Source organism: Salmo trutta, chromosome 28 (assembly GCF_901001165.1).
Source record: "Salmo trutta chromosome 28, fSalTru1.1, whole genome shotgun sequence".
NCBI lineage: Eukaryota > Metazoa > Chordata > Actinopteri > Salmoniformes > Salmonidae > Salmo > Salmo trutta.
Genome location: NC_042984.1, coordinates 44,794,015 through 44,818,710, shown reverse-complemented (window position 1 = coordinate 44,818,710; position 24,696 = coordinate 44,794,015). Strand labels below are relative to the sequence as shown.

The window sequence follows — 24,696 nt, the reverse complement described above, 5'->3', positions numbered from 1 at the left end:
TTATCAGAATGGCTGTGTTTGTCATCATAGGGAAAACAAGCAGAAAACTAAGTGTTGCTCATTCACCGACCACAGAAACACAAGCATATTTTTGGGGAGTTTGGCACCCACATGAAAAAAATAATAGTTTACTATAGAATACTACAGTACTTACTATAATTATATAGTAAACTGTACAATACTGAACTACACTCTGTAGTATCCCTCGATCATGTGTGGCACTACTATAGTTCCTTAACATTTACTATTGTTCCTCAACACAGGGTGCATGCTTTGCACAATTTTTTATTGTGTACAAGCCTCCTTCTTTTCACTCTGTCATTAGGTTAGTATTGTAGAGTAACTACAATGTTATTGATCCATCCTCAGTTTTCTCCTATCACAGCCGTTAAACTCTGTAACTGTTTTAAAATCACCATTGGCCTCATTTTGAATGGTTTTCCAGGAACTGAGTAAGGAAGGATGTCTGATTTCATCGTAGTGACTGGATGTATTGATAGACCATCCAAAGTGTAGTAATTTCACCTCAAAGGGATATTCATTGCAAAAAAAAAGCCATATCTCAGACTGGCCAATAAAAAAAAGATTAAGACGGGCAAAAGAACACAGATACTGGACAGAGATATGGCTTTTTCTTTGCAACTCTACCTAGAAGGCCAGCATCCCTGAGTCGCCTCTTCACTGTTGACGTTGAGACTGGTGTTTTGCGGGTACTATTTAATGAAGCTGCCAGTTGAGGACTTGTGAGGCGTCTGTTTCTCAAACTAGACACTCTAATGAACTTGTCCTCTTACTCAGTTGTGCACCGGGGCCTCCCACTCCTCTTTCTATTCTGGTTAGAGACAGTTTGCACTGTTCTGTGTAGGGAGTAGTACACCACTGTATGAGATCTTCAGTTTCTTGGCAATTTCTCGCATGGAATAGCCTTCATATCTCAGAACATGAATAGACTGACGAGTTTCAGAAGAAAGCTTTTTTTCTGGCCATTTTGAGCCTGTAATCGAACCCACAAATGCATGATGCTCCAGATACTCAACAAGTCTAAAGAAAGCCAGTTTTATTGCTTCTTTAATCAGGACAACAGTTTTTAGCTGTGCTAACATAATTGCATAAGGATTTTCTAATTGGCCAATTAGCCTTTTAAAATGATAAACTTGGATTAGCAAATACAACGTGCCATTGGAACACAGGAGTGATGGTTGCTGATAATGGGACTCTGCACGCCTATGGAGATATTCCACCGTTTTGTAGCTACAATAGTAATTTCCAACATTAACAATGTCTACACTGTATTTCAGATCAAATGTATATTTTTGGACAAAAAATGTATTTTTCTTTTAAAAACATGGATATTTCTAAGTGACCCCAAACTTTTGAACGGTAGTGTATATGTATATCCTAAGCTTTCCTATGACTCCTAGATATAGGACAGACACTTCAAAACCTTATTCCTTATGATACATTTTTGGTATTTTTTGCCTTTTATGAATGTGTAAATCAATGTTTTTTTGGGCTATACTGTAGTAGTAAAAGCCAAATTCAATATTTTATTATATTTTTTTATATTTTTAGGATACCTAAAAATCTTAGACTTTTAGAGGTTAAACAATGTTATTGCACAGAGTGAGTCCATGCAATGTATTATTATTATTATTACTCTTGAACTTGCCATAACAATGGGGTTGAATACTTATTTACTCAAGACATTTCAGATTTTCATTTTTTATAAATTTGTACACAAAATCTCAATTTAATCCATATTAAATTCAGGTTGTAACACACAAAAAATGTGGAAAAATCAAGGTGTGTGAATACTTTCTGATGGCACTATATACCACATAGTTGAAGGCCTACTAAGCTATAGGCCTACTGCAAATGACTGTTGTTTGTTCCTGAACTGGCCAAATGGCAGAGCTATCCTTCAGCTATCCATCAGCACCACAAGGTTCTGCTTTAATTCATCATTGCACGATCCTGGCGCTATCCTTTCAGCACCACGAAGTGCACTCCAATGACATCTCATCAATTTATGTTGCAAATGCCTAATAGTCATACTCATTACTTATTCTTGTAATAATAATAATATCACTTCTCACAATGGTGCTCATTTGGTAAAGTCCAATCAAAGCTGAATCAATGTCTAGCAAGATCACAGAATGATTAATTTGCATTTTACATATCAGAATATAATATAATACCATAGTATGCCTATAACGCTACTGTTACACCAAAAACACCTCCTAATTTCTAAATAGATTTTAGGATGGTTAGCTGAAGCTGAATAGTCCCCCAAAAAATCGAATTTACCAAAACTCTACAGAGCGTGTGACTTGGCAGGATATCTGCTATTATTGAAACAAAATACAAGAAAGGCTAATAGTTTCTTAACACCATCTGCTCTAATTCTCTCACGAAACAGTCATTCAAGATGATAAAAATGCATATTCCCATGAAACTGATTGAAAACAATCAAATGATTGGCATGGAGATGCAGTTTGGACATTTCATGAAGAAAGTTCATTCACGATTGACAGTGATGATGGCTTATTTTTAAATTAGGCAGCCTATGCCTAACTTTGAGGGTATTAAAAATCAAATTATTGAGACAATATGTGTGGGCATAGGCAGACATTGCAACTGGAGAATGCATTTTATGCATATTCTATAGTGATAGGAAATTATGACATAATTTACTTTTTTTTCCTGCACTACACTACTGACAGTGAATACTATAGTATTTATACCATAGGATAGTATTTTTTTATGGGAAGAAGTCCCACTCCTTTTTGCATTTTTTTGCTTTATTGAAGAGATAATTAAGTGTTGGAAAGACGAGGATGTTAGAGGAGGGTGAGTCAAAGAGCAGTGAGCCGGATTCAAACCCATGCTGACTCTGGCATACATGTGTGCTGGGATCAGCAGCTGTAACCGCTGGACCCCACCGGCCACGAACACAAGCATAATGTCTGTACAGAAACAATCCAGACGTATTCTATTTTGAGTCACATTACAAATATGTCTGATCCTCTGAAGTTGAGCTAGAGATGAATTGATATCAGACTGTGTCTTAGTTCTAAATTCTGGCAGCCTTAGGTCTTGCACAATGTGTTGATCTAATGTGGCACTGATGGCGTGAAAATAGCACACATTGTATGGATGTAAAAACCGGTTGAGTGATTTATGCTTGTTCCTGCTGTTCCCGCCGCTCTGAAGATGCCTTTCACAGTGTGGTGTCTGAATGCTCATCCTTATTTCATCATATTCTCACTCTATTTTCACTCTAATTTCTCTCTCTTGCTCTCTCTCTCGATCCTGTGCTTTCTCTCACCATGCACCAGCTGGCTGGGTCATTATTCAGAAACATATACAGTGGGGAGAACAAGTATTTGATACACTGCCGATTTTGCAGGTTTTCCTACTTACAAAGCATGTAGAGGTCTGTAATTGTTATCATAGGTACACTTCAACAGTGAGAGACGGAATCTAAAACAAAAATCCAGAAAATCATTCACATTGTATGATTTTTAACTAATTCATTTGCATTTTATTGCATGACATAAGTATTTGATACATCAGAAAAGCAGAACTTAATATTTGGTACAGAAACCTTTGTTTGCAATTACAGAGATCATACGTTTCCTGTAGTTCTTGACCAGGTTTGCACGCACTGCAGCAGGGATTTTGGCCCATTCCTCCATACAGACCTTCTCCAGATCCTTCAAGTTTCGGGGCAGTATAAAATGAATAACAGTAAATAAATTCCTAAACTACATTTTTAAACCGCAGTATTTTGTGGAGGGGCAGACTGATTGTACCAGGCAAAAATAACTTCCCCTCCCCCTAATCTAGCTAGTAAGTGGTTCCTTCTAAGGTTCACCACAAAGTAAAGACTAACCAGGAAGCTAAATACTAGATTGCGTGCAGACAGTCTAGTTAGTGGAGGAGGAGAGAGAGTGTAGAGTGACAAACACAGCATTTGATTTGATTTTAGCTGCCGGTGATGGGCAGGACTCGTAGGAGGTATGTTTGTAAATTAATTTGATCAAAGTATGTAAATCATATTATTTTTTATATATTTTTTGTATTTTACCACCTTTTTCTCCCCAATTTCGATCTTGTCTCATCTCTGCAACTCTCCAACGGGCTCAGGAGGTGAAGTTCGAGTCATGCGTCCTCCAAAACATAACCCGCCAAACCGCGCTTCTTAACACCCGTCCGCTTAAGCTGGAAGCCAGCCTCACCAATGTGTCGGAGGAAACACTGCTCAACTAACAACCGCTGTGAGCCTGCAGAGACCCGGCCTGCCACAAGGAGTCGCTAGAGTGCAATGAGCCAAGTATAGCCCCCTCAGGCAAACCCTTCCCTAACCCGGACGACGCTGGGCCAATTGTGCGCCGGCCTATGGGACTCCCAATCACTGCCGGTTGTGATACAGCCCGGGATCAAACCTGGGTCTGCAGTGACGCATCTAGCACTGCAATGCAGTGTTAGACTGCTTCGCCACTTGGAAGGCCTATTGATTCCTTATTGATGTTTTGTTGTTTCTCTGTAGTACTAGCCATCTAACAATTTTATGAAGTTGGCTTAAGCTAGCCAGCTAGATAGGTTCCCAATCTCCCAACCTCATAACTAGCTGCTAATCCATTTCAGGCTATCAATCAAATTAGAGTAGCTTGTCTAACTATCTTAGCTGGCATGCCTGCTGGCAACAGTGCTAGATTTTAGAAAAGCAAGAAATTACAAAATGTACTGAATGAGACTCATTCCTTTCAATCTTTTTACACTGATTTTAACAGATATGCAGAGAAGCATATTTTATTTATTTGAAAAAAGAAACACCAGTCAGGAGGAAACAGACAGCTCAAGGATATGCAGAAAAATATTTGGTTTAAATGTAATCTGGCACTTTATGATAATTTCATAATATTTGTGAATTAATTATGATGCCATGTTATGTGGCTGTATTGATGATGTGTGTTATGATCCCATGCACTGTGTTGTAATTTGGATGTGATATCCTAGGCATGTTAGTGCAGTATATTGATATGTGTGATTTACAACAGTCAGAATGACACCCTGATTAAAATGTCAATTGAACAGGTAAAGCGGTATGCTTATTCAGGAAATAATTCAGGAAATAATTTGATATTTTTTACATAGAATTAGGCATAATGATTATGGCTCTAGCTGTTTCTCCAACCCTCTATCCTCACGTACTTCGTGGCCCTTCAAAAATAATGGGTGCCCCTGAGGACAGCACACCAGATGACAAAAGGAGAAACCAGGCATAAACAAGTAAGCAAAATGGACACCAGGCGAAGATCTGTTTTGGATCAAATGTTATATTGTCATTATGATACTTGTATGTGTTGGAATTTGAGTGTGCAGCCAGGTATTTTTGCAGTTTTCTCTGCCCAGCATATTGTAAGTTACAGTATGCATTTGACTACATTTCCAACTGGGTACAGACGTCAATTCAACGTCTATTCCACATTGGTTAAATGTATTTCATTGAAATGACATGGAAACAACGTTGATTCAACCAGTGTGTGCCCAGTGGGTTAAAAGTTTTGGCTCAACCTCAAACTCAAAGAACTGCAAACTGGCATTCTTAATGGTACAGAAATCTGAAATAGATCATAAAAAACACCATGTTTCAGTCAATGTACTTTCACCAGGATTTTCTTTATTTTCTCTGCCAGTTTCTTTGGCATGTTAACATCCATACTGGGAGAGCTGAAACGTTAAAGAGAATTTCCAATGTCCAGGAATGTACTATAAAATATATGGCACAATGTGTGGAACATCTGTAAGGCATTATTGCCATACTCTACCTGTGTATCTGTGAAGCACTGCGTCTAAGTGTAGTTGCACAGTGGATCCAAAAGTTTATTCTATGGAGGGAACCAAGACCACCTAAAACCTTTTAGTTATCTAGAAAGCTAGACCAATATTTGTCTCAGGTCATGACCCACCAGTGGTTTTTGGAAAACACCAAGCTGAGATACGGGGCATAGTTTCCTTTGGACCATATGAGAAAGAGCAGAAGGAGGGAGGTCTTAAAATAGTTTCTGAGTTACAGCTAAGACAGGCAGTCACACTGTGAGCTGTAGACCTTTCGGAGGGGAGTAAAACCACATCACTCCATGCTGGGGGAACCTCGGCTTCATCCATGTCAGCTTCTCTCTAGTGCATGCCTTGTCTCTCGAGGTTTACTAGAGAGATTGATCAGGACTAGAAGAGGAGAGACTCATCATCTATCTGCTCCAATGCGACTGACAGAGGAGTCTGGTCTTTTCTATTTTCATAGTTGAGCCAGATGACCCTTCACGTGTCAGCCCACATTCAGTGCAAAACCAAGGTAAGAGATGCAGTTACTTCTGCAGGAAACAATGCTCTTGTGAAGGAAATCTGTTGTCAAAACTGCCTTTGACATTGATGGTGTTCTGTTTAATTCGTCTACAGTTGAAATTAAAATAAAACAATTAAATAATCTACAGCATGCCCTTCATCTTCACTTTTATTTATTTTTTGTAACATTTAACAATTTCAAAGATTTTACTGAGTTACAGTTCACATAAGGAAATCAGTCAATTTAAATAAATAATTTAGGCCCTAATCTGTGGATTTCACATCTTTGGGAATACAGATATGCATCTGTTGGTCATAGATACCTTAAAAAAAAGGTAGGGGTGTGGATCAGAAAACCAGTGACCACCATTTGCCTCATGCAGCGTGACACATCTCCTTCGCATAGAGGTGATCAGAATGTTGATTGTGGCCTGTGGAATGTTGTCCCACTCCTCTTCAATGGTTGTGCGAAGTTGCTGGATATTGGCGGGAACTGGAACACACTGGTGTACACGTCGTTCCAGAGCATCCCAAACATGCTCAATGGGTGACATGTCTACTGAGTATGCAGGCCATGGAAGAACTGGGATATTTTCAGCTTCCAGGAATTGTTGACAGATCCTTGTGACATGGGGCCATGCATTATTATGCTGAAACATGAGTAGATGGCAGTGGATGAATGGCACAACAATGGGCCTCAGGATCTTGTCACGGTATCTCTGTGCATTCAAATTGTCATCAATAAAATGCAATTGTGTTTGTTCTCCGTAGCTTATGCCTGCCCATACCATAACCCCACCGCCACCATGGGGCACTCTGTTCACAACGTTGACATCAGCAAACAGCTCGCCCACATGACGCCATACACATGGTCTTCGGTTGTGAGGCCAGTTGGACGTACTGCCAAATTATCCAAAACAACGTTGGAGGTGGCTTATGGCAGAGAAATTAACATTCAATTCTCTGGCAACAGCTCTGGTGGACATTCCTGCAGTCAGCATGCCAATTGTACTCTCCCTTAAACCTTTAGACATCTGTGCCATTGTGTTGTGTGACAAAACTGCACATTTTACAGTGACAAGATGCACCTGTGTAATGATCCTGCTGTTTAATCAGCTTATTGATATGCCACGCCTGTCAGTTGGATGGATTGTCTTGGCAAAGGAGAAATGCTCACTAACAGGGATGTAAACAAATTTGTGCAAAACATTTGAGAAAAATAAGCTTTTTGTATAACGCCCTGGCCATAGAGAGGGGTTTTTGTTCTTTATTTTGGTTAGGCCAGGGTGTTACATTGGGTGGGCGTTCTATGTTAATTTTTCAATGTTTTTGTATTTCTTTTTTTGGGGCCGTGTGTGGCTCCCAATCAGGCACAGCTGTAGTTCGTTGTTGCTGATTGGGAGTCACACATATGTAGCCTGTTTTTCCTTTGGGTTTTTGTGGGTGATTGTTTCTGTTTAGAGTTTTTCCTGACAGGACTGTTTGGCTGTCGTTTTTGTTTATTTTTGTAAAGTGTTCTCTTTTCATTAAATTACCAAAGATGAATACACATTCTCCGCTGCACCTTGGTTTTCTCACGACGACAGCCCTTACATTTTATGCATTTGGAAAATTTCTGGGATCTTTTATTTCAGCTCATAAAACATGGGACCAACACTTTACATGTTGCATTTATATTTTTTCTCAGTGTAGCTTGGCTTTTCAGGCTGTGCATTTTCAGATTTGTTTCCAATGGGTTTAAAGTTAATAGATGTAACTACTGTTGACAAAGATCAAACACGGCATGGATGGTTAACTTCACATCATATGACTATAATGTACAGTACTGCATGAATGTGGGTCATCTGTATGGAAGCTCATTGATTGTTATTTTGGATTATTTCAGAATTCCCCTCAACTAAAGGCCCATCTTATACAATAGGAAAACAAAAACCTGAGTCCAATTTTTTTAAATCAAAACCAGGAGATGGGAAGATGCAGAAACAAAGAGAAAACATTCTGTGTCTCATAGGATACTGTAAAGGTCTATTCAATGATCCACTATGCAACAAAAACAAAATATGTTTTCAATATTAAAGATTCATAGAAACAAAGTCCATTACAAAATAGGAAATATTATGTTTTATATATTATTTAAAGCTCGATTCCACAGTTGAAACAATAACAAAGCACACACCCTGCCTCTGTTTTGGTAAAAAGTTGAGGGACGGTGCTGGAGAAATGTAACCACTCTCAAATTCATAGACAGAGCTATGGATACGAGGACTGACCATACATGATATAACAATTATAGTTGTGCCATGTTTTGACACTATACAGGGTTTACATTTACGTTGTATAAAAACAATGGACCAAAAAAAAGCTTATTTGGGGTTCTGATGGGGTATGACACTTGAACTAAACTCATGAGGCATTTGTAAGTTATATTTTTAAAGAATTAATAGGTATATACAGGTAACTGCCTAAATAAAGTCTTAATAGGGTGTTGGGCTCCCAGAACAGCTTCAATGCGCTTTGGCATAGATTGTCTGGAACTCTATTGGAGGGACGCAACACAATTCTTCCACAAGAAATTCCATAATTTGGTGTTTTGTTGATGGTGGTGGAAAACGCTGTCTCAGTCGTCGCTCTCCTCTTTCAAAGTCACTGAGATCTCTTCTTCTAGCCATGGTGGCCAAAATAATGGCCAGTTTTATATATGACCCTAAGCATAAGGGCATGTTTTGTTTGCTGAAATAACTCAGGAACCACACCTGTGTGGAACCACCTGCTTTCAATATGCTTTGTATCCCTCACTTTATTTTGGCAGTTATCATTAATTTATAAGTCCAAAAATTGATGTAGCAACAAAGGACTCTAGCTTTAACATATAACATATTTTTTTAATTAAAAGATGTCAACACATTTTTTACTCTTTTATTTTTCTGTTCATGAAGCTAATACGTTTCACCATTGGTTTCAGGTCTTCATGAGAGCAACAATAAACCATGGTTTCCCTCCCTTTCAGGTAAAGTGTCTGTATGTGATAGTGTTCCTGAGTCTCTCCTTGACCATGGGAGACCCTGGTCCGTGCAGACACTCCATCACCAGAGATCACCTGCTGACCATAAGACACCTGGTGAGTAGTACAGCTGGAACGAACAATATAAAAAAACATGAACACATTACAGTTGTATAAAACTCTTATAATATCAAAAGAATTATACATAACCAAGAGTGATTTATTGGTGAGATTTCCAGAAATATATTTTTGATCAAAGTGGAAAGAGTATATCACTGTAAGAAGCATATTAAACTCATGGCTAGAACCGTTAGACATTCATTGGGATTGTTGAATGTACAGCATATTCCTGTCATGAATACAAAATATCGAAGTTAATATATATTTAATTAATGACTTCTGACAGATATTTTGGTTTCTGTGTTTATTTCTGTTTTAAATAGATAGATAACCAGTTGCAGAGTGGATGCTCAATAACCTACACATTCATTGAGCGAAGAAGTTTGGTAAGGTCATTTTTATGCGTCATGTGCAGTGAAAACATGGGACATCATAGGCAAATTCACAAAGATCATTTAGTTTATGCTTTTAGTCGATAATTTGTAGTTTTTTACTTTTACAAATAAAACTTTGTTTGGTTTTGACACGAAAGGTTATTTGAGAGTAGTGCCAAAAAGTATCCAATGTCCACCACATAATTTATCCTAAAAGGACTGTAAAAATAAGCATTATCTATTAGTAGTATGGCTAGGTTAATCTCACCTACCAGCCGGCTCTATGCGGTAGCAATTGCACGTGGGGATGAGGTTATGGCTAGTCTAGAAAAAGTCACTGATATCAAACATACTTCATATCATAACTAACATGAATATTGACTGTTCTTCTTCCATTCCCTGACAGAGTAAATGTTGTTATGTGAAAGCTGCCCTGCCCTGGATCTTGGAGCTCCTGACCAGCCACTTCAGATACACCCAAGGCTCAGACAACCACAGCTACGTCCTGTCTCTGATAGGTCTCATCCACAACATCTACTCTCAGAGATGTGTACCACAGATCAACGAGGAGCTTGAGGTGAGGGGGGTTTGATGCTGAAGATATCTCTTGAATAACAGCCTACGTCGGGTGTTTTAAGGAGGATTTAAGGAACTTAATACTAAGCTCATAAAACTCTTGTATTGATAGGACATGCATCCCATGTACATTTTACCAACATTCCTCTCTGACTCTATTGACCAGGATGACCCAGTGAGCTTTGGGATGTCATTAAGAAGCTCCCCATCAGAGGCCCTGGGGAGGGTCCAGGATGTCCTGTCTGAGTACTGGGAGCTGGTGACCACCAGGGACTCCCCAGTAGACTGGAGCTGTGAGAGGGAGTACAGAGACACAGAAGAGCCCCCCACAGCCCTCCCTACAGCTTTCTCTCTGACTACAGGTGGGGAACTTCCTCAAGGTTCTTTAGAGGTTCCCTGGCGAAGGCATAAAACAGAGAATTTCATTATTATAGAATATAATAATACAGTATGGTAATTTAGCAAAGTAGCTTACAGAATCAGACCCACTGTCCTCTGGTGTTGTATGCTTGAACTAGCCGAGCAATCTGATTATCTTAACCTTACTTGTCCATATTATAACTCGGCTGTTATGACCTGTCTCGTCATCCACAGTCAGCACTTTTTGGGACTCAGAGAAGGCCCCTCAGACTGGTCTAGATGGAGACCAAGTTGGAGACCTGAAGTTTGATTTCATGGTCATAACTCCATCAGTCTGTGGAGGAATGATGTTCATATTCACTCTCTATTGCCTCATCAAACACAAGGTAATAATACATACTTACAAGTTACATATACATTGTATTTTAGTAATTTAGCAGACGCTCTTATCCAGAGCGACTTGCAGGAGTGAGTGCATACATTTTCCTACTGGTCCCCATGGGAATTGAACCAGCGCATTACAAGCACCATGCTCTACCAACTGAGCCACACTGGACCACGTGTGAGTTGAAGTTAACCTTTTACTGCAGTGGGCTAAATCAGGGTCACAGAGTGTTTCTTGGTAGTCTTAAACAAACTATGGTCTTAAGAAAAGAAGACACCTGTATCATGTCAGATAGAGAGTTGAAATTGATTCAATTTTGAGTTTGCATCCCCATATTACACGTTATGTAGATCACAAAAGACTGAAATATAACTCAACCATTTGACATAGAAACATCAGATTTTCGGGATATAGAAAAATATATACTGTTTATAAAATGAACATTAATGTTTATTAATTAATTAATATTCATAACATTCCGCCAATGTGATTTGGTCATTTGGCTGCAGGAATTAATAAACAGCATTGAAGACCCCTACTGCGTATAAATTCAGAGTAAAAAAGGAATAAAAAAATAAATGCAATTGACACATTTGTTTATTTGTGTGATTTTGTTCCATCACAGATGTTCCACAGTGCATATCATCGCACATCACAAGTGTACCAAAACTCAAGGTAAAGTATCACACAGTATCTACAGTAATCGAAACAATGCAAAATGATGACAAACAACACATATATGTGACTTCTAATTCAAAGTTTTACTTATAGTTTGCATACAGATATTCAGGACATTGAGATGCAGGCGCAATAAAGTGAGTATTATTTCAGTCTATCTATCATCTGTCAGTCTGTCCATGTACATTATCTGCTGAATACTGAATACTCCTCTTCTCTGCCAGAACGCCATAAAATACAGATTGCTACAGATGGAGGAGCACATCTGGAGATGAGGATTTACATGAAGCACTCATATCTGATACACACAGTCCAATAGTGTTACACATTCCATAGACAGTCTTTTTCTGGCCTGTAGGCACCATAAGCACTATCAATGGATTTTAATGGACCTTCTCTTTTTGAGAAGGCTATGCAAGTAGGCTATTCAAGTAGGGAATATTGTGTGTGTATACAGTGCATTCAGAAAGTATTCAGACCCCTTGACTTATTTCACAGTTTTATGTTACAGCCTTATTCTAAAATGTATTCAATAATTTTTTTTCCCTCATCAATCTACACACAATACATCATAACGACAAGGCGAAAACAGGTTTTTAGACATTTCTTACTTACATAAGTATTCAGACCCTTTGCTATGAGACACGAAATTGAGCTCAGGTGCATCCTGTTTCCATTGATAATCCTTGAGATGTTTCCACAACTTGATTGGAGTTCACCGGTGGTAAATTCAATTGATTGGACATGATTTAGAAAAGCAAACACCTGTCTATATAAGGTCCCATGGTTGACAGTGCATGTCAGAGCAAAAACCAAGCCATGAGGTCGAAGGAATTGTCAGTAGAGCTCCGAGACAGGATTGTGTTGAGGCACAGATCTACGATAAAGCATGATGGTGGCAGCATCATGCTGTGGGGATATTTTTCAGTGGCGGGGAGACAAGTCAGAATTGACGGAAAGATGAACGTAGAAAAGTACAGAGATCCTTCATGACAACCTTCCAACAGTACAATGACCCTGATCACACAGTCAAGACAAAGCAGGAGTGGCTTCGGGACAAGTCTCTGAATGTCCTTGAGTGGCCCAACCAGAGCCCGGACTTGAACCTGATCGAACATCTCTGGAGAGACATGAACATAGCTGTGCAACGGCACTACCTGATAGAGCTTGAAAAGATCTGCAGAGAAGAACGGGAGAAACTCTCCAAATACAGGTGTGCCAAGCTAGTAGCGTCATACCCAAGAAGACTCAAGGCAGTAATCGTTTTCAAAGGTGCTTAAAACCTGTTGGGGATACCCCTTCCCGTTCGGATCCCGTTAACGGGATTGCTTGACAAGATACAACTCGCGAAAATCAAAACAGAATAAATCGAATAATTTACATTTCTCAAACAATCAACTATCTTACACCCTTTGAAAGATAAACATCTCCTTAATCTAACCACGTTGTCCGATTTCAAAAAGGCTTCACTGCGAAAGCATAAAGTTAGATTATGTTAGGACAGTACATTGACAAAACATTACACACAGCTATTTTCAATGCAAAGACAGGCGTCACCAAAAGCAGAAAACCAGCTAAAATGATGCACTAACCTTTGACAATCTTCATCAGATGACACTCCTAGGACATTATGCTAGACAATACATGCATTTTGTGTTCTATCAAGTTCATATTTATATCCAAAAACAGCATTTTACAGTGGCGGTGAAATTCAGAAAATATCTTCCCTCAAATGCTGCCGGTGAATCAGCGCTACAATTTACAAAATTACTATTCGAAAACATTGGTAAATTATAATATTGTCATTCAAAGAATTATAGATTAACATCTCGTGAATGCAACCGCATTGCCAGATTTCAAAATAACTTTACTGGGAAATCACACTTTGCAATAAACGAGGTGCTATGCTCAGAAAAATAGGCTAGGCGATAAAGGTTAGCGCCATCTTGGAACCATCTAAAATCAAATATACTATTGTAAATATTCACTTACCTTTGATTATCTTCGTCAGAAGGCACTTCCAGGAATCCCAGGTCCACAACAAATGTAGTTTTGTTCAAAAAAGTTAATAATTTATGTCCCAATAGCTCCTTCTTGTTAGCGCGTTCTGTAGGCTACTCAAAATGTCCGAAGGGCACGGGACTTGTCGCCACGAAAGAGCAAAAAAATAATATTTACGTTCGTTCAAACATGTCAAACGTTGTATAGCATAAGTCTTTAGGGCCTTTTTCAATCAGAACTTCAATAATATTCAAGGCGGACGATTGCATTGTCTTATAAAACGTTTCGGAAAGAAAGGGTCCCCACACGCATGCGCGTCATAGTAGACATGGCCACCTGCCTGTGACCTAGTTTACAGCCTTCTCGTTCGGTCAGTTTTTACAGGAGAAGACTCAAACCACTTTGTAAAGACTGTTGACATCTAGTGGAAGCCTTAGGAAGTGCTAAATGAATCCTAACTCACGGTGTGTTTCATAGGCAAAGTGTTGAAGGTGATTCCACAAATCAGATTTCCACTTCCTGCATTGAATCTTCTCAGGTTTTGGCCTGCCATATGAGTTCTGTTATACTCACAGACACGATTCAAACAGTTTTAGAAACTTTAGAGTGTTTTCTATCCAAATCTACTAATTATATGCATATTCTAGTTACTGGGCAGGAGTAGTAACCAGATTAAATCTGGTACGTTTTTTATCCGGCCGTGCAAATACTGCCCCCTATCCCCAACAGGTTTTTAAACAAAGTACTAAGTAAAAGGTCTGAATACTAAATAATATTTCAGTTTTTTATTTTTAATACATTAAATACAATTTAAAAAAATGCTTTGTCATAATGGAGTATTGTGTGTAGATTGATGAGGGGGAAAAAACAATATAATCCATTTTAGAATAAGGCTGTAACGTAACAAAATGGAAAAGTGGAAAAAGTCAATGTGTCTGAATACTTTACGAATGCACTGTATATTATGCACATATACATATATATATAGTTGAAGTCGGACATTTACATATACCTTATCCAAAAACATTTAAACTCAGTTTTTCACAATTCCTGACATTTAATCCTAGTAAAAATTCCCTGTCTTAGGTCAGTTAGGATCACCACTTTATTTTAAGAATGTGAAATGTCAAAATAACAGTACAGAAAATGATTTATTTCAGCTTTAATTTCTTTCATCACATTCCCAGTGCATCAGAAGTTTACATACACTCAATTAGTATTTGGTAGCATTGCCTTTAAATTGTTAACTTGGGTCAAACGTTTCGGGTAGCCTTCCACAAGCTTCACACAATAAGTTGGGGGAATTTTGGCCCATTCCTCCTGACAGAGCTGGTGTAACTGAGTCAGTTTGGTAGGCTTCCTTACTCGCACATGCTTTTTCAGTTCTGCCCACAAATGTTTTATAGGATTGAGGTCAGGGCTTTGTGATGGCCACTTAAATACCTTGACTTTGTTGTCCTTAAGCCATTTTGCCACAACTTTGGAAGTATGCTTGGGGTGATTGTCCATTTGGAAGACCCATTTGCGACCAAGCTTTAACTAATGTCTTGAGATGTTGCTTCAATATATCCACATAATTGTCCTGTCTCATGATGCAATCTATTTTGTGTACCAAAGCACCCTCACAACATGATGCTGCCACCCCCATGCTTCATGGTTGGGATGGTGTTCTTTGGCTTGCAAGCGTCCCCCTTTTTCCTCCAAACTTAACAATGGTCGTTATGGCCAAACAGTTCTATTTTTGTTTCATCAGACCAGAGGACATTACTCCAAAAAGTACGATCTTTGTCCCCATGTGGAGTTTCAAACCGTAGTCTAGTTTTCATGGCGGTTTTGGAGCAGTGACTTCTTCCTTGCAAAGCGGCCTTTCAGATTATGTCGATATAGGACTCGTTTTACTGTGGATATAGATCGTTTTGTACCTGTTTCCTCCAGCATCTTCACAGGGTCATTTGCTGTTCTTCTGGGATTGATTTGCACTGATTGATTTGGCTGGTCCCATGGTGTTTAGACTTGTGTACTATTGTTTGTACAGATGAACGTGGTATATTCAGGCATTTGGAAATTGCTCCCCAAGATGAACCAGACATGTGGAGGTCTACAATTTGTTTTGAGGTCTTGGCTGATTTCTTTTGATTTTCCCATGATGTCAAACAAAGAGTTTGAAGGTATGCCTTGAAATACATCCACAGGTACACCTCCAATTGACTCAAACAATGTCAATTAGCCTATCAGAAGCTTCCAAAGCCATGACGTCATTTTCTGGAATTATCCAATCTGTTTAAAGGCACAGTCAACTTAGTATATGTAAACTTCTGACCCACTGTATTTGAGATACAGTGAATTATAAGTGAAATAATCTGTCTGTAAACAATTACTTGTGTCATGCACAAAGTAGATGTCCTAACCGACTTGCCAAAACTATAGTTTGTTAACAAGACATTTGTGGAGTGGTTGAAAAACGAGTTTTAATGACTCCAATCTAATTGTATGTAAACTTCCGACTTCAACTGTATATATAGTTTGGACACACCTACTCATTCAAGGGTTTTTCTTTATTTTTACTATTTTCTACATTGTAGAATAATAGTGAAGACATTAAAACTATGAAATAACATATATGGAATAATGTGGTAACCGTAAAAGTGTTAAACAAATCAAAATATATTTTATATTTGAGATTCTTCAAAGTAGCCACTCTTTGCCTTGATGATAGTTTTGCATACTCTTGGTATTCTCTCAACCAGCATCAGCTGGAATGTTTTTCAGCAGTCTTGAAGGAGTTCCCACATTTGCTGAGCACTTATTGGTTGCTTTTCCTTCACTCTGTGGCCCAACTCATCCCAAACCATCTCAATTGAGTTGAAGTCGGGTGATTGTGGAGGCCAGGTAATCTGATGCAGCACTCCATCACTCTCCTTCTTGGTCAAATAGCCCTTACACAGCCTGGAGGTGTGTTGGGTCATTGTCCTGTTGAAAAACAAATGAAAAAAACTAACACCATCACACCTCCTTCTCCATGCTTCACGGTGGGAACCACACATGTAGAGATCATCCGTTCACCTACTCTGCGTCTCACAAAGACACGACGGTTGAAACCAAAAATTTCCAATTAAGACTCATCAGACCCAAGGACAGATTTCCACCTGTCTAATGTCCATTGCTCGTGTTTCTTGACCCAAGCAAGTCTTCTTGTTATTGGTGTCCTTTAGTAGTGTTTTCCTGAGAGCCAGTTTCATCATAGCGTTTGATGGTTTTTGAGAGTGCACTTGAAGAAACTTTAAAGTTCTTGAAATTTTCCGCATTGACTGATCATGTCTTAAAGAAATGATGGACTGTCATTTCTCTTTGCTTATTTGAGCTGTTCATGCCAACATTAAGACATGGTATTTTACCAAATAGGGCTATCTTCGGTATACCACCCCTACCTTGTCACAACACAACTGATTGGCTAACACACAAGAAGAAAATAAACTTTTAACAAGGCACACCTGTTAATTGAAATGCATTCCAGGTGACTACCTCATGAAGGATGTTGAGAGAATACCAAGAGTGTGTAAAGCTGTCATCAAAGCAAAGGTGGGTAGTTAGAAAAATCTCAAATATAAAATATATTTTGATTTGTTTAACACTTTTTTTGATTACTACATTATTCCATATGTGTTATTTCATAGTTTTGATGTCTTCATTATTATTCTACAATGTCAAAAAAACATAAAAATAAAGAAAAACCCTTGAATGAGTCGAAGTCCAAACTTTTGACTGGTACTGGCCTGGAAACTCACTGAGTCCTTTATACACAGATGCATAGCACTTGAGTAGCTCTTCCTTGAAGCATGGCGGAGCATGGCATGCAACTGTTGCAACTTTTCTGATGAGGTCAAACTGCACACAAGCCTCTCTGCCTAGTAGTGGTGTGTCAGTTGCATCTGTAACATAGAACTAAAGATGGGCTTGTTTGTGCCGTGTGTGCACTTGCAATGTCATGATGCCCTTTGGTTTAATTCGGGTGCTCAGTCTCTCACTTTTAATTGCTTGGGCAATTTGTCTGCTATTGCTTGTGGGAACACATTAGCTTCAGTTCCTGTGTCAAACTTAAAGTTGAACGTCTGTATCCCTTATACACAAGTTTGTGTGCCAGCCAGCATCTTATTTGTGTGCTTGTGTCACTGCATTTATTTAACAATCTTTTAGTTTTTTTGGTTACTACATGATTCCATATCTTTATTTCATAGTTTTGATGTCTTCACTATTATTCTACAATGTAGAAATTAGTAAAAATAAAGAAATACCCTTGAATGAGTAGATGTGTCCAAACTTTTGGCTGGTACTATATATATATATATATATATATATATACACACACACTGTCTATATATTCTTATCCAAGATGGCGTAGCAGTCAGACGTCCATTGTCCTCGTCTTGTCGTGTCCCGTGTATATATATATATTTACATCTTTTCTTCGCATTTCTTTTAATATTTTTTTTCTTCTAAAATCTCAACCTCAAAACACTCTCCTGCAACCCGCCTCACCAATTTTTAAAAAAAGTATTATTTACCTCATCTGAAATCCACAACAGAAGCTAGCCAGAAGTTAGCCAGAAGTTAGCCAGTTCACTAGCTAACGTTAGAATTCAGCTAACCACGGTTGGCGGTCATCAGCTATCCCTTAGCTCGAAAAGCTATCGCCAGTTTTGTACAACGCGACTCAGACCAGAGCATTCGGGACCTATTTTCTCTCCATATCCCCGGATTCCTACCGCAAGCTCTGGACATTTACACCTGGATATTGCAGCTAGCTAGCTGCTATCCGAGTGACTATTGGCTAACGTCAGTCCCGGAGCTAACATCAATTATTCCGGAGCTAGCCACCTGAAGAGTTCCATCAGCCACTCCTGGGCTACAATCACCTATCCGGACCCGTTTTACTGCCAATGCGGAGCCCCATCGGGCCGTCACGACTGGACTACCAACGTTATCTGCCTGAGGGAGTTATCCAACTGGCCCCTCCGTCGCGATGTAACCTGAACGTCCATCTGCGGCCCGCTAATTGTTAGCTGTCTTTTTGGCTGCTATCTGAATAGGTCTATCGGACAATTTTCTTGGCCCACTATAACTATAACTATTTTGTAAATTGGATTGGTCCCCCCTACCACACGGAACCCCACTAATTTACAGACGGAAACGCACGAGGTGGCTAAAATTCAGACCTCCCTCCATCTTCTGCCACCTTGCTACCTATGGCCCGGCGAGCTGTCTGAATCTCACTGGACCCTTATGATCACTCGGCTAAGCATGCCTCTCCTTAATGGCAATTTGCCTTGTCCATTGCTGTTCTGGTTAGTGTTTATTGGCTTATTTCACTGTAGAGCCTCTAGCCCTACTCATTATACCTTATCCAACCTTTCAGTTCCACCACCCACACATGCTATGACATCTTCTGGTTTCAATGATGTTTCTAGAGACAATATCTCTCTCATCATCACTCAATGCCTAGGTTTACCTCCACTGTATTCACATCCTACCATACCTTTGTCTGTACACTATACCTTGAAGCTATTTTATCGCCCCCAGAAACCTGCTCCTTTTACTCTCTATTCCGGACGTCATAGACGACCAATTCTCATAGCTTTTAGCCGTACCCTTATCCTACTCCTCTGTTCCTCTGGTGACGTAGAGGTGAATCCAGGCCCTGCAGTGCCTAGCTCCACTCCTATTCCCCAGGCGCTCTCTTTTGATGACTTCTGTAACCGTAATAGCCTTGGTTTCATGCATGTTAACATTAGAAGCCTCCTCCCTAAGTTTGTTATATTCACTGCTTTAGCACACTCTAGCCAACCCAGATGTCCTAGCCGTGTCTGAATCCTTGCTTAGGAAGTCCACAAAAACTTTGAAATCTTCATCCCTAACTACAACATTTTCAGAGATAGAACGGCCAAAGGGGGTGGTGTTGCAATCTACTGCAGAGATAGCCTGCAGAGTTCTGTCCTACTATCCAGGTCTGTACCCAAACAATTTGAACTTCTACTTTTAAAAATCCATCTCTCTAAAAACAAGTCTCTCACTGTTGCCGCCTGCTATAGACCACCCTCTGCCCCCAGCTGTGCTCTAGACACCATATGTGAACTGATTGCCCCCCATCTATCTTCAGAGCTCGTGCTGCTAGGTGACCTAAACTGGGACATGCTTAACACCCCAGCCATCCTAAAATCTAAACTTGATGCCCTCAATCTCACACAAATTATCAATGAACCTACCAGGTACCATCCCAAAGCCGTAAACACGGGCACCCTCATAGATATCATCCTAACCAACTTGCCCTCTAAATACACCTCTGCTGTTTTCAAACAAGATCTCAGCGATCACTGCCTCATTGCCTACATCCGTAATGGGTCAGCAGTCAAACGACCTCCACTCATCACTCTCTAACGCTCCCTGAAACACTTCAGCGAGCAAGCCTTTCTAATCAACCTGGCCCGGGTGTCCTGGAAGGATATTGACCTCATCCCGTCAGTAGAGGATGCCTGGTTATTTTTTTTTAAATGCCTTCCTCTCCATCTTAAATAAGCATGCCCCATTCAAGAAATTTAGAACCAAGAACAAATATAGCCCTTGGTTCTCTCCAGACCTGACTGCCCTTAACCAACACAAAAACATCCTGTGGCATTCTGCATTAGCATCGAACAGCCCCCGTGATATGCAACTTTTCAATGAAGTTAGAAACCAATATACACAGGCAGTTAGAAAAGCCAAGGTTAGCTTTTTTAAACAGAAATTGGCTTCCTGCAACACAAACTCCAAAAAGTTCTGGGACGCTGTAAAGTCCATGGAGAATAAGAACACCTCCTCCCAGCTGCCCACTGCACTGAGGATAGGAAACTCTGTCACCACCGATAAATCCACTATAATTGAGAATTTCAATAAGCATTTTTCTACGGCTGGCCATGTTTTCCACCTGGCTACCCTTACCACGGTCAACAGCACTGCACCCCCCACAGCTACTCACCCAAGCCTTCCACTTTTCTCCTTCTCCCGAATCCAGTCAGCTGATGTTCTGAAAGAGCTGCACAATTTGGACCCCTACAAATCAGCTGGGCTAGACAATCTGGACCCGTTCTTTCTAAAATGATCTGCCGAAATTGTTGCAACCCCTATTACTAGCCTGTTCAACCTCTCTTTCGTGTCGTCTGAGATTCCCAAAGATTGGAAAGCAGCTGCGGTCATCCCCCTCTTCAAAGGGGGGGACACTCTTGACCCAAACTACTACAGACCTGTATCTATCCTACCCTGCCTTTCTAAGGTCTTCGAAAGCCAAGTCAACAAACAGATTACCAACCATTTTGAATCCCACCGTACCTTCTCCGCTATGCAATCTGGTTTCAGAGCTGGTCATGGGTGCACCTCAGCCACGCTCAAGGTCCTAAACGATATCATAACCGCCATCGATAAGAAACAATACTGTGCTGCCGTATTCATTGACCTGGCCAAGGCTTTCGACTCTGTCAATCACCACATCCTCATCGGCAGACTCGATAGCCTTGGTTTCTCAAATGATTGCCTCGCCTGGTTCACCAACTACTTTTCTGATAGAGTGCAATGTGTCAAATTGGATGGCCTGTTGTCTGGGCCTCTTGTAGTCTCTATGGGGGTGCCACAGGGTTCAATTCTTGGGCCAACTCTTTTCTCTGTATACATCAATGACGTCGCTCTTGCTGCTGGTGAGTCTCTGATCCATCTCTACGCAGACGACACGATGCTGTATACTTCTGGCCCTTCTTTGGACACTGTGTTAACCTCTTGACGGTCGCCTAGGATAGGGGGCGCTACAGCGATTTTTGAAAAGAATTTGTGCCAATTTTAAACGGCCTCCTACTCAAACTCAGAAGCTAGGATATGCATATAATTAATACTTGTGGATAGAAAACACCCTAAAGTTTCTAAAACTGTTTGAATGGTGTCTGTGAGTATAACAGAACTCATATGGCAGTCAAAACCCCGAGACAAATCGTAACAGGATGTGGAACTTCACCACTTTGCCTGTAATTCACACAGTGAGCAATGGTTCATTGAGCACTTCCTATTGCTTCCACTAGATGTCCCCAGTCTTTACACTGTGAAAACTGAATGAATAAGACGCTGTGGAAAGTGGTCACATGAGGAGGCTCATCACCATTATGACGCCGGCGCCCCTGGCTACCCTCCCCTTTCGAAACGTTTTGAAAGACAATGCAATCATCCCCCTTGAATCTTATTGGAGCTCTGGTTGAAAAAGGCCCTAAAGATTTATGTTATACAACGTTTGACATGTTTGAACGAACCTAAATTAAAAAAAAATGCATTTTATTGAAAGAGGAGTCCCGCAGCCGACGGAAGTTTTGGAGCAGCCTTCAGAATGCGCTAACAAGAACAAGCTATTGGGACGTAAAAGATTAACTTTTTCGAACGAAAATACATTTGTTGTGGACCTGGGATACCTGGAAGTGCTTTCTGAGGAAGATAATCAAAGGTAAGGGATTATTGACAATAGTATACAAGAGTAGATTTGATATGCGATTGTTCCAAGATGGCGCTGACCTGTAACGGTAGCCTATTTTTCTGAGTATCGCATCCCCTTTTATCGCAAAGTGTGATTACCCAGTAAAGTTATTTTTAAATCTGGCATTACAGGTGCTTTCAAGAGATATTCATCTAGAAATCTTAGAATGACAATATTACATTTTAAAAATGTTTTCGAATAGTAATTTAGTCAAGTGTAGCGCTGTTTCACCGGATGCATTTGAGGGAAAATAATTAGTCAATGTCACGCGCTGATGTAAAATGCTGTTTTTATATATAAATATGAACTTTATCGAACAAAATAATGCATGTATTGTGTAACATGATGTCCTAGGAGTGTCATCTGATGAAGGTTGTCAAAGGTTAGTGCTGCATTTAGCTGTTTTTTGGTTATTTGTGATGCATGTGGTTGGTCGGAAAATGGCTATGTGGCGACTTTTACGATATACTCCTCTAACATAATCTAATGTTTTGCTTTTGCTGTAAAGCCTTTTTGAAATCGGACGACGTGGTTCGATTCAGGAGAGGTGTATCTATAAAACGATATAACATAGTCCTATATATGAAAAAAATATATATATTAAATTTTGTTATGCTAATGGCGATAGGATTTTTCGCTGGATGTCCGTCCCGTATGTGGGATGGACATCCAGCCCGACCAGGGGTTAACAACGCTCCAGACAAGCTTCAATGCCATACAACTCTCCTTCCGTGGCCTCCAACTGCTCTTAAATACAAGTAAAACTAAATGCATGCTCTTCAACCGATCGCTGCCTGCATCTGCCCGCCCGCCCGTCCAGCATCACTACTCTGGACGGTTCTGACTTAGAATATGTGGACAACTACAAATACCTAGGTGTCTGGTTAGACTGTAAACTCTCCTTCCAGACTCACATCAAACATCTACAATCCAAAGTTAAATCTAGAATTGGCTTCCTATTTCGCAACAAAGCATCCTTCACTCATGCTGCCAAACATACCCTCGTAAAACTGACCATCCTACCGATCCTCGACTTCGGCGATGTCATTTACAAAATAGCCTCCAATACCCTACTCAATAAACTGGATGCAGTCTATCACAGTGCCATGCGTTTTGTCACCAAAGCCCCATATACTACCCACCACTGTGACCTGTATGCTCTCGTTGGCAGGCCCTCGCTTCATACTCGTCGCCAAACCCACTGGCTCCAGGTCATCTACAAGACCCTGCTAGGTAAAGCCCCCCCTTATCTCCGCTCACTGGTCACCATAGCAGCACCCACCTGTAGCACACGCTCCAGCAGGTATATCTCTCTGGTCACCCCCAAAGCCAATTCCTCCTTTGGCCGTCTCTCCTTCCATTTCTCTGCTGCCAATGACTGGAACGAACTACAAAAAACTCTGAAACTGGAAACACTTATCTCCCTCACTAGCTTTAAGCACCAGCTGTCAGAGCAGCTCACAGATCACTGCACCTGTACATAGCCCATCTATAATTGAGGCCAAACAACTACCTCTTCCCCTACTGTATTTATTTATTTATTTACTTTGCTCCTTTGCACCCCATTATTTCTATTTCTACTTTGCACTTTCTTCTACTACAAATCTACCATTCCAGTGTTTTACTTGCTATATTATATTTACTTCGCCACCATGGCCTTTTTTTGCCTTTACCTCCCTTATCTCACCTCATTTGCTCACATTGTATATAGACTTATTTTTCTACTGTATTATTGACTGTATGTTTGTTTTACTCCATGTATAACTCTGTGTTGTTGTATGTGTCGAACTGCTTTGCTTTATCTTGGCCAGGTCGCAATTGTAAATGAGAACTTGTTCTCAACTTGCCTACCTGGTTAAATAAAGGTGAAATAAATAAATAAAAATAAAATATAACTTGACTTAAAATCAATATTTTCGAATAATGTCTATGGTGATTGATGTGCCTTTGTCCACTATATAAAAAAACGTTTTGTTGTTTCAAATCAATAAAAATAAATCTAGTTAGACTGTTACAAAAGTTTCATTAGGGTTTGTACCATTATATTGCTTCCAGTTCTTTGATTGTGGGGGGATTGATGTCAGGTCATTCAGAATGTTGCGAACTTGTTTCAAAACAGCCAATCAACGAGTTAATTGAAACTTTAAAAGCCATTTCATAGCCACTAAATCATTTTGCTCTCACCACTTTGTTACCTATTTAAAAATGTTTAAGCCTACCCAAGGGCAGACTTAGTGATTTGGAGGCCCCAATTTTAATAATAGCATTCACCTAGGAACTCACTTGGTGAAGGCCACAGGACTGAAAATGA

At 39.9% G+C, this 24,696-nt stretch overlaps 1 protein-coding gene across 1 annotated transcript; it reads left to right on the top strand.

Moving 5' to 3' along the window:
* Positions 1-9,196: 9,196 nt before the first annotated feature.
* LOC115166397 (uncharacterized) lies at positions 9,197-11,219 on the top strand. The gene is made up of 5 exons (XM_029720302.1): positions 9,197-9,469; positions 9,796-9,858; positions 10,253-10,423; positions 10,589-10,784; positions 11,017-11,219. Exons 1-5 carry the CDS (start codon positions 9,245-9,247, stop codon positions 11,217-11,219), a joined length of 858 nt encoding a protein of 285 aa, XP_029576162.1. The 5' UTR covers positions 9,197-9,244.
* The last annotated feature ends 13,477 nt before the right edge of the window (positions 11,220-24,696 follow it).

Bases quoted from the DNA above. Each gene is read 5' to 3' on its own strand.
- LOC115166397 (XM_029720302.1), top strand. From the start codon at position 9,245: ATGTCAACACATTTTTTACTCTTTTATTTTTCTGTTCATGAAGCTAAT. The intron at 10,424-10,588 runs GTGAGGGGGGTT...TCTATTGACCAG, and splicing joins AGATCAACGAGGAGCTTGAG to GATGACCCAGTGAGCTTTGG. The intron at 10,785-11,016 runs GTGGGGAACTTC...CGTCATCCACAG, and splicing joins AGCTTTCTCTCTGACTACAG to TCAGCACTTTTTGGGACTCA.